The 13531-nt window shown below is 54.9% G+C and overlaps 5 protein-coding genes across 5 annotated transcripts; 1 reads left to right on the top strand and 4 right to left on the bottom strand.

Moving 5' to 3' along the window:
- Positions 1-10: 10 nt before the first annotated feature.
- On the bottom strand, positions 11-1911 carry PHSY_004139 (glycosyltransferase; the record flags this gene model as incomplete). The annotated part of the gene is made up of 2 exons (XM_012334755.1): positions 11-1437; positions 1533-1911. 2 exons carry the CDS (start codon positions 1909-1911, stop codon positions 11-13), a joined length of 1806 nt encoding a protein of 601 aa, XP_012190145.1.
- Positions 1912-4939: 3028 nt separating this feature from the next.
- On the top strand, positions 4940-6601 carry PHSY_004138 (hypothetical protein; the record flags this gene model as incomplete). Its single annotated transcript, XM_012334754.1, has 1 exon — positions 4940-6601. The coding sequence occupies one exon, from the start codon at positions 4940-4942 to the stop codon at positions 6599-6601; it is 1662 nt and encodes a 553-aa protein (XP_012190144.1).
- Positions 6602-6861: 260 nt separating this feature from the next.
- PHSY_004137 (short-chain dehydrogenase) lies at positions 6862-7746 on the bottom strand (the record flags this gene model as incomplete). Its single annotated transcript, XM_012334753.1, has 1 exon — positions 6862-7746. The coding sequence occupies one exon, from the start codon at positions 7744-7746 to the stop codon at positions 6862-6864; it is 885 nt and encodes a 294-aa protein (XP_012190143.1).
- A 911-nt stretch (positions 7747-8657) lies between these two features.
- Positions 8658-9713, bottom strand: PHSY_004136 (potential oxidoreductase; the record flags this gene model as incomplete). The annotated part of the gene is made up of 1 exon (XM_012334752.1): positions 8658-9713. The coding sequence occupies one exon, from the start codon at positions 9711-9713 to the stop codon at positions 8658-8660; it is 1056 nt and encodes a 351-aa protein (XP_012190142.1).
- A 120-nt stretch (positions 9714-9833) lies between these two features.
- Positions 9834-10547, bottom strand: PHSY_004135 (hypothetical protein; the record flags this gene model as incomplete). The annotated part of the gene is made up of 2 exons (XM_012334751.1): positions 9834-10107; positions 10420-10547. 2 exons carry the CDS (start codon positions 10545-10547, stop codon positions 9834-9836), a joined length of 402 nt encoding a protein of 133 aa, XP_012190141.1.
- Positions 10548-13531: the final 2984 nt, after the last annotated feature.

The following is a 13531-nucleotide window of genomic DNA, read 5'->3' as shown; positions in this document are numbered from 1 at the left end:
CGGGACTGGTTCAGTCGCAGCCGACGGTGGAAGCCGCGCTCGAGAGTACCTTGGGGCTGTAGCTCACCTCGCTCTCCTCCTCGCCCACCGATTGAGTCTGCAGCGCAGCGCGTGTGGCTTGCTTCTGCTGGCGGAACAGCGTAGCCTGCGTCTCGATCAAACGAGCCGCAGCAGGTGCACCGCCGGCGTTTCGGCTGCGCACCGACCACACCTTGGCGTTGCGCCTGATCTTGTCCGCCTCTTCGCCTTCCAGCAAGCGCGTCATCTTGGCGACCAGATCGTCCTCGTCGACACGGGGCGCATGCTTGCTGCGCAGTCCGATGCCAAACTTTTCAGTTAGGATGCCGTACTCGTGCGTATCGAACCACTGCGAGAGCACCATCTGTGGGAGCGCGTAGTGGACTGCCTCGTTGAACGAGTTGCCGCCTCCGTGGTGGATCACAGCTCGGAGCGCAGGATGCTTGTAGATCTTGCGCTGGTCGTGCACCCATCGTGTGAAGCGCACGTACTCCAGACCCTCAAACTCCGAGAGCGTGTGCTGCGAGTAGCCCTTTTCAGCGTCCGTGTTGCGTCGAAGCTTGAGCAGGTTGATCGCGTCATTCATCTTTTCGGCTACCAGCGTAGAGGCACCGCTGGGTCGCCTCAAGTCCACCACCGGTCGTTTCTCGGAGCAGTCCGGTGTAAAGGGCGGTGAGGCGGAGCCTGGGCTGCCAGGGTTACGCTTTGGCCTGTTGAGTTTGCACAGCAGCTTGATCTTGCCTCCGCTTGTTTTGTGCAGTCGCTCGAATGCGCGTAGACACGATCGCAGTTCGGCGTCGGTCCACAGGAACATGCTCCCCATGTTGAGGTACACCACCGACTCGCCGGCCGCATACGCTTCGTCCATCCATTCCACATCCGCATCTCGGCTCGGCTTTGAGAGCAAAGTCAGCACGGGCTTGAATGTGGTCGACGACGACGGGCTCAGCTGCTTCACGAAACTAGCTGCATCGTGCGTCGGTGAATCGTGGTTCTCGGGATCACTCGTCATGCCTGCTCCGACAAATGTGATCTGATGAGGCTGTCGAATCGAATCTGTGAGGCCCGGCGTATTGAAGTGGATACCGCCAACGCAATTAGGATCCTTCCAGAGAGGAGGAACAATGGCACTGTCGGCGTTGAATCCCATCGATTTCAGCTTGAACTCCTTCTTGAGCAGCGCGCGTCGTGCGTACAGATCCTTCTTGGTGGCGTTGCCGTACGTTTCGACGATGGTGAGCTTGAAGTTCTCGAGCGCGGACATGACCGTCCTCTGTCGCCTACGTCCCATGGGATGTGGGTCGAACAAACTCTTGCGTGTGGCAGTCAGAGATGGCGAGCACGGTACGGTGAACATCCACGGCAGACCAGTCATGCGACAGCCAGTGACAAGGTTGGGTGAGAGCGCATCGACCGCAACTGTGAAAGTGGGCGAGGTGATTCGAAGTGACAACGTTAGCGTTGATCTCCCTTCAAGGATGTTCGGTCATGACCTAAAGGCACGATAGACTTACTCATGTCAGGATCGATTTCCAGCAAGCGATCACGCACGGTGGTGGCAGCATCGCGGAACTCCTGTTCTGTTACGAGTGCGACAATCTGGCAGATCTCCATGCTGCTGTAGTCGCCAGGTGGCTTACGGAGCCCCTTGAGATGCGACTGCATGCCTCGTGTAAAGTCCTCGACCGCTCGCGCGCTGCCCAGATCCGAAAAGTGGATCCTGGCTGCCAGTATGGGATCGTTTTGCTCGCTTCTGAACTCGGCGATGGCATTGCGAAAAGAAGAGCCGGTGAGGAACGTAACATCGTGACCTAGCCGGATGAGCTCATACGCCGTCGCAAGGAGGACGTTGATCTCTCCTCGAGCAGGGTTGGCAAGGAGTGCGACCTTCATGGTGGATCACTCGAGTGTGAAGTGCCGTGCGAGGGGTGCCGAAGGCTCGGATTTGAAGGTGGACTTGGCCTGACTTGCGGTGAGGAAGGGACGTCGGGAGATCTGCTTTCAAAGGCGAGACGTTTTATGCGATCAAGATGCGGACAGAAGGAAGGCACGGTCGGATGGTGGACGGATCAGTTGCCGGAAGACAGGAGCAACAGAACATCTTTCAACTGCAAAGGCATCAACATCGAATGGCGAAGACATTGAGCGCCAACGAACGAAGAAGGGGCCCATTCTCACAAGATTCATAGGCACCACAGGATCTGTAGCGAGAGGGACCGAGCTCCCCCATGTCAGCCACGATGCCGGTAGGGCAAGGACACAGGCAAAGTCAAAGCGCTCCACACCGCTCTGCGCGTGGACTAGCGCACGGAGCGCTGTCGGACCTTAACAACACAGACTCTTCCGACATCGGCAAAGATGCTTATCATGTTGCTTTGTGTGTAGCCTCAACCGATCGAGCTAGAGATGCTTTGTATGTGGCCGAAGAGACATACTAGCACGAACCATGATACTGCGGCTAGTCTGGGAAACCACGGATTCCGAGCGTCGTGGCAAGAGCTAGTACAGTATCAAGCCAACGAAGGACGCTGCACGGTATGTCAACGAAACAAACAAGGTTGTGAAAGTGCCTGGCAGTTTTCTCATGGACTGCGAAGATGAAGCTAGTGCGTCGATCGTGCATTCTCAGAACTGATACGGGCCTAGACGCAGAAACTCGGGGTCAACGCGACCGTCTGCAGGAGGAGGCTTGCAGGTGACATCTTCTGGCGCTTTCGCGAGCAACGAGGAAGTTTGCCATGATGTGCGATCGGCCAACTAGGCAGTTCGGCCATGTTTGACAGTTGATGCGCCCAAATCGCGGCCAGAGCAGCTGCCAAGCAAGGCCCTCGTTCCAAGCGAATCCATGCGCAGAGGAACCAATCACAAAGGCCCGGAAATGCGCCTCATTTCCGGCTCTTATCAAGAGGCGCAGGGGAACAGAATCAGCAAGCCGAGCCCGGAACTTGCAGCGACTAGTTCGCTCAGTCACGGTACAAGCAAAAGAGTGGAAAAAAAAGTGTTGGTAAAAACTGATTTTAGCGGTATTCTCGCGTGTTGCACACTTCGGCAACGACAATCAAATCTACAAACGAGCTAACGAGCTCGCTTGCAAATAAATCTCCGACCCTGTGTGATGACAGCCAACACCTTCGGCGGAAACGTGCCAGCTACTCGCCGCACAGCCGCTCTCACAGCGTCCTTCTTCAAGACCTTTTATCACAACTATTCGGTACGCCAAAGGCAAGCCCCAGGGTGGTGTCGGCTTAGCGTCGAAAGCGATAAGGTGACGACATTGCAGTTGCTACGACAAGGGATCGAATATCGGAGAATTTGGAAACCAACAACCATTGCCACTAAGCTTCGGCTGGACTCAGCCTCGTCTGAAGCCACGTCTCTAGCTACAGGTGTCTAGGAACGGTCGTTCACTACCAGAACAACATGGCAGGAACGCTGCCGGTCTGTCAGTGCCATCTGTCATTGCACGTTCACTCCAGTAGTGCCTTCGTACTGGTCTAACAGGAAACCTACACGGAACACGCCGCACCGAGTCTGGACTAGCCTCGGTCAAAGTCGGAATCACTTTCAGCCACTGCACAGTATCCAGGCTAAGAGATGACTCCAGCTCTTCGAAGGCGCTGACACACAATCACCGTGGCATGGTTCCTTGACGACTAGTGGGCTTTCGAAAGTAGCATATTGGTGCCGTCAATTCCACTCTACTAGCGGCTGCTGACTGTGGTGTCTCACTAAGTTTTTGCGTCCTTTCTGCAGCATGTCAGCACTTGAACACCACGACCGGTACGCATGCTTTGGTTGACCAACATCTGAAGGGCTAGGGCTTACAGTCTATTTCGAAGCCATCAGAAGGAGGAAAATCCACGACTGACTAGCAGAGGCACTAAATGTTTTCATATGCGCATGACAATTCCGCCTGGCCCCGAAGGTCTCTGCCCGTGCTACCGTCTCTGTTTCTGTAATCGCCATTTCCTCTTCCCTTGACCTACATGCATCGGTTTTGTTCTACGAAAAAAAGAAATCCGTGGGAAAAGCCAAAATAACAAATAAAAAAGGACGAAAAAAATGTACGCGAAATTCGGTCGAGCTCGGTGCGGTGACAGATAAGACTGCGTCGGCAATGTTAGCGCGTTTGCTTTACGCTACCGATCCTTTGCCGAGCCCGCATGTCGCCAGTCCGCGAGAATCGAGTTGCCATGCTGGACAGCGCCTGTCATCCGAAACCTCTGTCGCGGTAAGTGATGACAGGCGCAGTTGGCTGAACCTCGCATTCACGGCCGATGCTTTTGACTGTTTTTGCCCGTGAACAACCAGGGGCCCATCGCATTTCATGTCTCGCAGCCTTGTGGCGCAAGCAATCAGCGCCGAGCTGTGGCTTTGTTTGCCTGCAAATCCCACCTGAGACTGATGTTCAAAGCCTTCCAGCTGCACGGCCGTACTCTCGCTTGGGTAAGATCTTACCTCGAGCAGCGCTTCGCTTCGCCTCATGCAGTGTTCATCATGGTGTTCACGAACAGTGCGCGCAAAATGAAGACACCGAAGGAGCCGTGCGATACAAGTCTCGAGTCCGAGGAGGTGCGTGCATGCCTCCATAAGATCGTAGGATTGCGGTGTCGGCCGTTCACTCTAGTCAGACCCTGCAGCAAGACAAGCTCGGACCAAATTTCAGCCACCTTTTGTTGAGCGTATCCTAGCTAGTCGGGTGCCTGTAACCTTACCTCCCTTGTACCACTTCTGTTTCGAGGAAGCTTCTGACCCCTTTCCTAAGCTCAACCACCATCTAGCCTTGCCATCCACGAATTCACGACGTCCATTTTGAAGTTGTCAAGGCAATACTCAATCCACTACAATGCAGGTCCAGCAGCGCGCTTGGAAGGTCGTTTCGCAAACCGCCGCTCAACGGCCCCTTGTGGGCGTCGAAAAGATGCTCAACTACGCCGAGTACTATCAGAATGGCAATGTGAGTACAGCAGTCAGCCTTCGCCGTTCAGTGAATCTTCGTTCTGGAGCTGATGGATTCGTAATTGCTGGCCTGACTGTACAGTTCCAATTGTCGGTCACCCTCAACTTTGAGACCAACGTCTCGGCGCAGAAGCTTCGACAACGCTTTGGCTTGGCGGTCTGGGCCGTCAGAGGCTTTTTGCCAGAGCTCGGCATGTGGACGACAACCACGTCCACCGATGGCTCTCTGGATCTTGACCACGTCACCTTCACAGCATTGCAGACCGCTGACGAGGCTCAAGAATGGATCCAAGACACCGCCATCGTCGTCGACGATGGTACCACCACTGAGGAGCTGATGAACTACAACTCGAACCATCGCATCGAGCCTCCTGGAAAGCAATTCCGTGTCTATCTCGTTCTGAATCCACGTCGAGGATCGCCCTCGATCGTGTTGAATGCCTCTCACGTCCTCAACGGTCATCGAGCTCATGTTCAATGCTGCGCTATCTTGGAAGCAATGATGAGTGACAAGCTCGTTTCGCTCCTAGAGGCAACTCCAGACCCGCGTCTGGCACTTGGGGCCCTCTTTGCCCCCGAGGATGTATCGAAGGTTCTTGGCAAGCTGCCCATCAGCCTCGATACCGCCTACCAGGAACGATTCAAACCGACGGAAACCGACCTCGATGTAGGCATGGAGAAGCTTGGCGAGCGGCTCACCAACAGCGCGCTGCCGACGATCGGCGTCCCTCGCTTCGAATCTCCAGCAAAGAGCCCCGAGTATTCGCTCGGCAATGCCCACGGCCAACCGATGACCATGCTCAATCTGAAGAGGGAGATGGATTTCAACGAGTATCGCAAAGTGAGACAGGCGCACAAGAAGCTCGGCATCACCGTTCCCTCGTTCGTCTACGCGTGCATCGTCAACAGCATTGATCGACGCTGCAAGGCGAGCACGGCCCAAGACGACGAGACGCCAGGGGCACATTTAGCCTACTCTGCGCACGCCAGTCGCTGGTTCCCCGCCGAGACATTCATGAGTCGCTCTCCCGTCAACATGGCCATCGTCCCCGGATCCGGCTACATTTCTCCACACGAGCTTCGATCGGAGCAACGCGGGCGTGATCTAAGCTTGAATGAGCTGATCGCGCTGTCAAAGACGATCCGACAAAGGCAAGAGGCATTTCTCGCCAGCCCGCATATCGTGTCTACGTTGGAGCAGGTGGCTGACGAAGTCTCCCGGAACATCGCAGAGACGGCCAGCAAGCAGCAACAGGCCGGCACAGATCCGCTCGTGGCTCTCTGTCAAAACTCTCCCGCCATCTGTCCGCCTACCTTGACATCGCAGGGTGACAACGTCTTCAACCGGCTCTTCACAGCCAAGGGTGGCTCGTTGGAAGGCAGGCCAGCCAACCTCGAGGGAGACTACATCTACGTCAACAGGGGCTATATCAGCGGTCGAACCACGGATGCCACCGTCTGCTTCGCGCTGCTCGGTTTCGGTGGCGTGTTGTCGCTTGCAGGTCACTTTGACTCGCGCTTCTTCGACGCCAAGCTCGTCGATGCAATTCTGGATGACGTGTGGAAGAATTTGCGAGCAATCGCTGCAACCGTCGCCGAAGAAGAGCGCGAGGCCAAGCTCTAAGTTCTCCGACAAGTCTGATGTCTGTTCCTATGCTGTCCTTTCGTTTGTCTGTTCTGTTGTCACTCGCGCACTGTGACTGCTCTCGGTCTCCCAATCAAGCTCTTGTTCTAGATGCAGTGTGATTTTCGAATTGTTGTGAAACAGCTGAGCACTGAGGACTACACTATTGAACGCAGGCCCGTGATGAGAGGTGCGTATGTTCGTTGCACTCCGACACCATTGTCTCGTATGCTAAGCATGTCGCCCACCTTTTCCGAGGCTTACTGCGGCGGTTTAAGGTTGTTCAAGAAATCGGCAGGGATAGCATAGTCGTAAGGCTTTTGCTTGCCATCCTGGTAAAATTTGCCGTGCTCGAACTCGTTGAAGATTGGCCAGATGACGCTCTCTCCGCCTTCAGCTGCCGATCGGTATCCAGAGTTGTTGTTGAGGTCGGTGGCACAGTAGCCGGGGCAAACGACGGCGAGCTTGGGTGCATTGTCGTTGAGTGCAAAGTGACGCAGGTATGCGTTGAGTAGCGCCTTGCTGACGCTGTATCCAGAGTTGACCAGCTGATCGACCGGATTCCAAGCCTCCTTGACACCGTCCTTGCCCTGCTTCAAGCGGAGCCAGTCGTCGATCCATGCGTCGACTCGATCCCAAGACGTGTTGGGGGCGTCGAGCAGCTTGCTCTGGAGCTCCTTCGGCAGCGAAGCCGTCTGCCATGCGCCAACTTCAGAGGAGACGACGATGACCTTGCCCGAACCTTTTGTGAGGATGGTCGAGAAAGCCTCGATGGAAGCCCTGGCGCCGCGAACGTTGACGTTGAACACCTCTGGGTGTCCGTAATCCCCATCGATTCCGGAGATGCCACTGTTGTGGAGCAGCACGTCCAATGTTCCGCTCTGCTCCTTGACGGATGCCACGGCCTGCTTGACGGATTCCGGGTCGACGATCTCGAGCAGCAAGACACGGACGTTGGAAAAGTCGTGGCTTGAAACCTCTTGCTTCATCTTTTGTACAGCAGCATCGCCGTTGGCCTGCGTACGTGCGGTGAGGTAGATGGTAGCATTGGGAAGCTTTTGCGAGAGCTGCTTGACTGCTTCGTAGCCAATGCCCTTGTTGGCGCCAGTGACGACGACAGAGCGGGGTGTCGAGGGTGAGGTCATCTTTGATCGTGTTGGTTGCTTTGTGTGGAAAATGAGAAGCTTGAGACGAACAGATGGCTCAAAGAAGAGCAGCCTTTTATGCTTTCGGGTCGAGCGCAACTATGCCTCGGTCGACAGTCACGCAAAGAACAAGAATGACGACGGCGACGGCAAGCTAATTCCACGGTGTTGCCAACAATGATGTTGATGCCGCCGCGCAGCGCTCGTCCTTCCTAACTCCGAGCGCTTGGTCAAGGCTGCAGCTGACTTATGAAACGCGCCTCGAAAATGCGTTCAGGGTCCAACGGAGCTGCAGCAAGCACGAACGCGCATATCGAGCGTCGTTGACGCTGAAGGTGGAGGTGGACGTCGAGCGAGGTGTTGATCTCCGCGGAGTTAGCAGCAGCACGCGACCCGTTCCGCGCTGTCGATTCGGAAGAGAAGATTGACGCCAACGGCGTCTATATCGTGCTAGTCCCGTGTAGACGACTTCCGTCCGTCTGCATAGAGCTGCAAGCGCTGCGGCGTCTGCGTGTTCCGATCGTTCCTGGCCATTCTCCGCCCTTCCGCGGTGGACAACAATAGACCGCCGTTCTCCTGCTGTCTGACCAATTTAGTCCCCGGCGCAGTAGGATAGCGCCGATACAGCAAGCATTCACTTCAGCGAAGGATGCACGTCAAGACAGGCCGGTTCCACCATCCGACGCTGCCTTGCACCGGTTTGATTACACACAAGCTGATCGGCAGGTGAAGGGGGAGAAAGTATCACTCTCAGCTCTCAGGCGGAAGGGCTTCGTCATACACCGTTGTTCTCTTGCAATGCGAGAGGATGTGACAAGTTTGGATGTTCGTAACTTGAGGAAGACGTGACATGGCGAGAGAAGGGCCGGATATATCAAAGACTACGATACAAACACACCAAAGACAACGGATCACGACTTGGTAATCCGCTCCTCCGTGATCCAATCTACCCAATTATCGACCGTCTCTCGAACCGACTCAAATTTGATGTCGAGCACTCTTTCCGTTTCGCTCACATCGAAGTTCCTGACATTACGCTTGAGCTCTTCCACGTTGTGTGGAAGGTCAACTCGCTCGAATGCGAGGCTGGATCCACCGCGGTCCTTCGCCCAGTTGATGAGTTCCGCAGTGAGCGGTTCACCCGAACACAGAATCAGCCTTTTGCCGTTGGCCTCTTCGCTTTCCATCGCCTTGACGTGACCGTTGACCGTGTCCTGCAAGCTGACGAGGTGCATCGCGTCACCAGCATCGATCGGTCTGGCCGTCAACGCCTTCCAAAAGATGGCGTTGCTTCCGTTGAGGCCAGCATCACGTATCGCAGGCTTGCCAATCACGAACGCAGGGTGAACTGTGTTGAACGCGAAACGTGCTTTCTTCTCGCTGACAAAGTCGCGCGCAGCCTTCTCGGCCAGCGTCTTGGACGCCGCATAGATGTACATGGAATACTGTGCCACCTCTGCAGGATTGTCGGATGCCAGCTTGTCGTTGAGCGCAATGGCTGTGTCGTAGGTGATCGAATTCCAGTCCGACGATGTGTAAGTACCGGCCTGACGGATGGTTGCTGCGTCAAGCATGGCTGCGATTGACGAGGTGAGGACGACTTTGACCACTGAAGAGGTAGCGTGAGCGTCTTCCAGGAGACTCATGGTGCCGGCAACGGCGGGATCGATGAAATCGCGTTTGGCATCGATCTTGCCCGCGCCAGGGATGGGAGAGGCCGCGTGGAAAACATGGGTCACGCCCTGCAAGGCGCTCTTGAAGGCGCCAGAGGCCGTGATATCTTGCACAATGGCAATCTCGAGAGACCCTTTTGCATCCGGCGAGAGCGTCTCTCGTAGTTGCTCACCTGATGCCTCCCGACGAACCGTTGCTCTGACTCGAGCACCATGGTCGACGAGCTTCTTGACCAATGCAGAGGCGATGTAGCCGTTGGCTCCCGTAACGAGGATGAGCGAGTGTTCAAACATGACTCTTGATCGACGTTTTAGTTGAGATGGTGAGGTCAATGCGTGGGATGCGTTCGCATTCGAGGGCGAGCCGCCGAAGCCCCATTTATACACACAGGTCCTCTCAACTGATGCGACCCTTCAGCCGGAAAGCATGGATTCAACGATGACAGGCACGGGATCGCATTCGTGTCGGCAATAACGTGCACGGCCTTTTCTTTCGCCGGAATTTGGTGTATCGTGCCGCCGAATTGACGAGCATCGGCAATGACAGCTTATGTCCGCGGAGCGAGCCGCAACACGTGTCTTGAGGTCAGGTTGCCGGTCTGGCAGGGGAAAAGCTCTCTTGCCATACAGGTCCTTTGATCGAGGAGCGCTCCGGCTCTTTGGTTTGACTCTCCACTGCTCGATACGGCTGCCACTCAAATTAAAAATGGCGAGGCCAGGGCTATCGTGGAAGCATATTTGATTCTGCAGTGACCATGCTGCAATCGTCCTTCTGGCTCGCTTGAACAATGTCAGCTTTGAACAGGGCTAATGCCACTTCAAATTGGGGCACCTTGACACGGCTATGCAAATAGGATCGGACTTCTGCCATTGCCTCGTTATGTCCCTCGCCGTAGACTTTGGAAAGTAGGACCTCAAAGCTTGTGCAAGACGCTGCGTGATCTGAGCAACGAGTCTGCTTATCGAAATGCAATCAAACCGCTACCTTCACTTTATTCACCAGTCACTCCATATGGGCGGCGTTGATGCCTTGTCCTCCACTCCCCACACGTGGACTGGAGGCTGTGAGAAGCGCAGCTGGACCACAGCGATGGACAACCCGGTCCTGCTGCTTCCACGCTGCCGCATGCGACGCTACCTGATCGCAAGTGCACACCACCAGCTTGCGAGGATTAGCTTCTTGCCATGCCCTTCTTTGTTCGGGCGCTGGTCACGGATCGAGATTTAGCAAGCTTGTGAAGTAGGCCACATGCGCAAAGTTGCGGCTGCGTCGCAGCGCTTTCTTCCTTCCTCTCTTCAATCCCATCATCATCTGCATTAGCGATCTCGATCCCAGCATTCTCAGTCTTCGACAACGTCGGAAGCTTCACAAGCCTAGATTTGACCAACATAGTCACTGGAACAAAATACAGAACTGCATAGCATACAGCCGAGAGCGTGTTTATACTCTACCACACCTCATCTTCCGCTACGTGGCCCTCGGAACCAGCCGCTCGAGCGCCAACTTCATCCCGGCATTATCCACAATGAGCGCCTGTCCATGATTGTACCCCTTCATCACACTGATACAGTCGTCTCCCACCCCTGCATCCCTCAAGTAAGCCACACTGGCGGGCACATCGACCAGCACGTCCCGTTCCCCAAACACAAACTGCAAATCGGCCGGTTGGTGGCTTGGGAACTCTTCAGCCCAGAGAATCATGTCGAACCAAAGGAAGCGGCGGGCGATTGTATGTGCGATCCCCAGCTCTCGGCCGACAAAGTACCCGAGCAAGGCTTCTATGCCGCTTGCCCAGCGGCGGTGGACGAAGCTGTAACAGACACTGCCTTCCCACAAGCAGAACGATACGGGGTCAACCAAGATGTTGCGTACGAAAAGCTCGGGCGCTGCGCGGAGGAGCCAGCCGAGAACCATTGTGCCGTTGCTATGGCTTAGCGTGGCACAGCGCGAGAACTTGTAGCGATCAAGGATTGAGATGAGCGAGGAAGCCTGTTCGTCCTTCGATGGGGGCGCAAGGAAATACCGGGAGAAGATGTTGGTGCTGATATGGGGCTGTAGCAAGATCACCACTCCATCTCGATGCTTGGATAGCTTGCTGAGCATCGCTATGTACTGCCCCAAGCCAATCCCAAGACCGTGGAGGAAGACGATGGGCAGACTCTCCTTCTCCCCTTTAATGCTACTGTAATTATTGGGCTGTGCAGGCTTGACGAGGAAGCTACACTTGCCCGAGTTTTCGAGCCTGAAACCCTTTGTGAGCATAAGCCATGCCATGGTGCCGAAGGACACGCCGTTGGTGACAACGTAGTACCCAAAAGGTCTATGCATCGTCCTCACGGGGTCTAAGGTAAGTCGAATCGCTTTCACCTTTGGGTTCAAGCCCTTCTTCATATCCGGCCAACCCAGGCGGAGCTTGACCATCTCCAGCCCGTCGTTGATCAGGTGCGCGTATTGAGGCTCAGCTAGAGCGTCCTTCAGCGAGCGAGCGGAAAAGGCCCATGCCAGCCACTCCCTCACGTTGTCCTCGTAGATGTCTTCGATGGGAGCAAAGAAGAACCAGCTTCTCAGCCTTTCCCGACGAACAGAGGCGTCGTCCGGGTCCATATGCTTGTCCTTGAAAGCGCTCAAACCCATCGGCGGCGACTGCTTGGGCTTGTCCTTAGCTACGCCCTTGCTTCGTTTCGTAAGCTTGGAACCGGGAGCAGGGCCGAGTCCAGCAGTGAGAGATTTCGTGAGGAGGATTTGGAGGGTGTCTATATCTACGCTGAGCGGAGGAGGGCCAGCAGCCGCTTTCTTGGTGAGCAACCACAAGTAGATGCTGAACGGCACCTCAACAAGCGCATAGATGTACCAGAATATCGCCCAGAATCCATAGCCATGGGGGATGGCGAAGAGGTGGCCGGTCGAGTAGAAGCGGTACGCAAGAATGGCATAGCAGATAGGTGTGACGCTCCAGACTAGCGCTGCGGTAGCGAAGCCATAGATGAAACTGAGGCGGCGCTTGGGGTTGTGCCCCGTATTAAAGCCCGAGACGGGATCTATCCTGTCCAGCGGGACAAACTGCTGTTTATGAGCCGCCATGATCAGTCGTGTATTGTCGATGGTGTTCGGATGGAAGAGTCGATGGTGTTCGGATGGAAGGCGGCTGGACGCACGGAAGGAAGGCCAGCTTCCACATTGGTTGACGATGTGGAGCGCTCGACCACAGCTGAGTGATGATTTTATGCGTTGCGTCTCGCATGCAGTCGAAAATCGCCGACATGTGCAACTGTTTTCTGGGACGTAAGGCTGCACGTCTGAGTAGATTTCGCCGGTGATGAATTCTCTTGAGTTTTGTACGACATGCTTTCACGCGAAAGAAAAGTGGCTGTGACTGCGCCCGCTCAGCCAGACAGCCACGTTGTCTTGTCGAAGTTGGCAAGAGATAAGGATCGAATTCCGATAATTAAGAGGAATTCCTGCTGGTATGGCGGTTCATCAAGCTTTCTTGTGAACTTATCGTCTGCAACGGTGTCAGGTGAGTTGAATAACACTTTGTCTATTGTGTCGCTCGTGTTCTGGAGGTCACAGGAGTAGCGTACAAACTCTGAATGGTATGGGGTAGACGGCAAGGCTACCTGTAGCACTCAGTGGCAACAAACAATTTTGCGCGCCATGGCCCGGTGAAAAATGTCGACTTCCATTCAAGGTAGCCGTTGGGATGGTTGCCTGGACCCAGTGTGAAATACAAAAATGATCCAAGTCTGAGACACATCTGTATTCACCTGAGGGATGGTCTGCTACAAGAAAAGTTGAAATTTGTAGTAAGCAGGAGGATGGTCCATTACAGCTCAGAGGATGGTCTGCTACAAGTTTGATGGGGATCACCGCGCTTGGAGCAGCGCAAGAGATGCACGCTCAGAATTTCTTTGAAATTCAGGAAGACGTCCACTACGTATTTCTGAAACGCGTTGTAGTCAGCTGGAATTACCTGGAAATGCTGCGCATTAAAGTCAAGACTTCAAATCAGAAGACGTGCACTTCAAAAGATCACGACGTTCAAAATCAACAGCCCAGACGTTCATATTTGACCAGGAAGACGTTCATACTCAAGTTGGATAGGCAGCCACTA

The sequence above is a fragment of the Pseudozyma hubeiensis genome (assembly GCF_000403515.1).
Source record: "Pseudozyma hubeiensis SY62 DNA, scaffold: PHS39, whole genome shotgun sequence".
Classification (NCBI taxonomy): Eukaryota; Fungi; Basidiomycota; class Ustilaginomycetes; order Ustilaginales; family Ustilaginaceae; genus Pseudozyma; species Pseudozyma hubeiensis.
The sequence above is the reverse complement of the archived record's forward strand: the minus strand, read 5'-3'. Positions and strand labels throughout refer to the sequence as shown.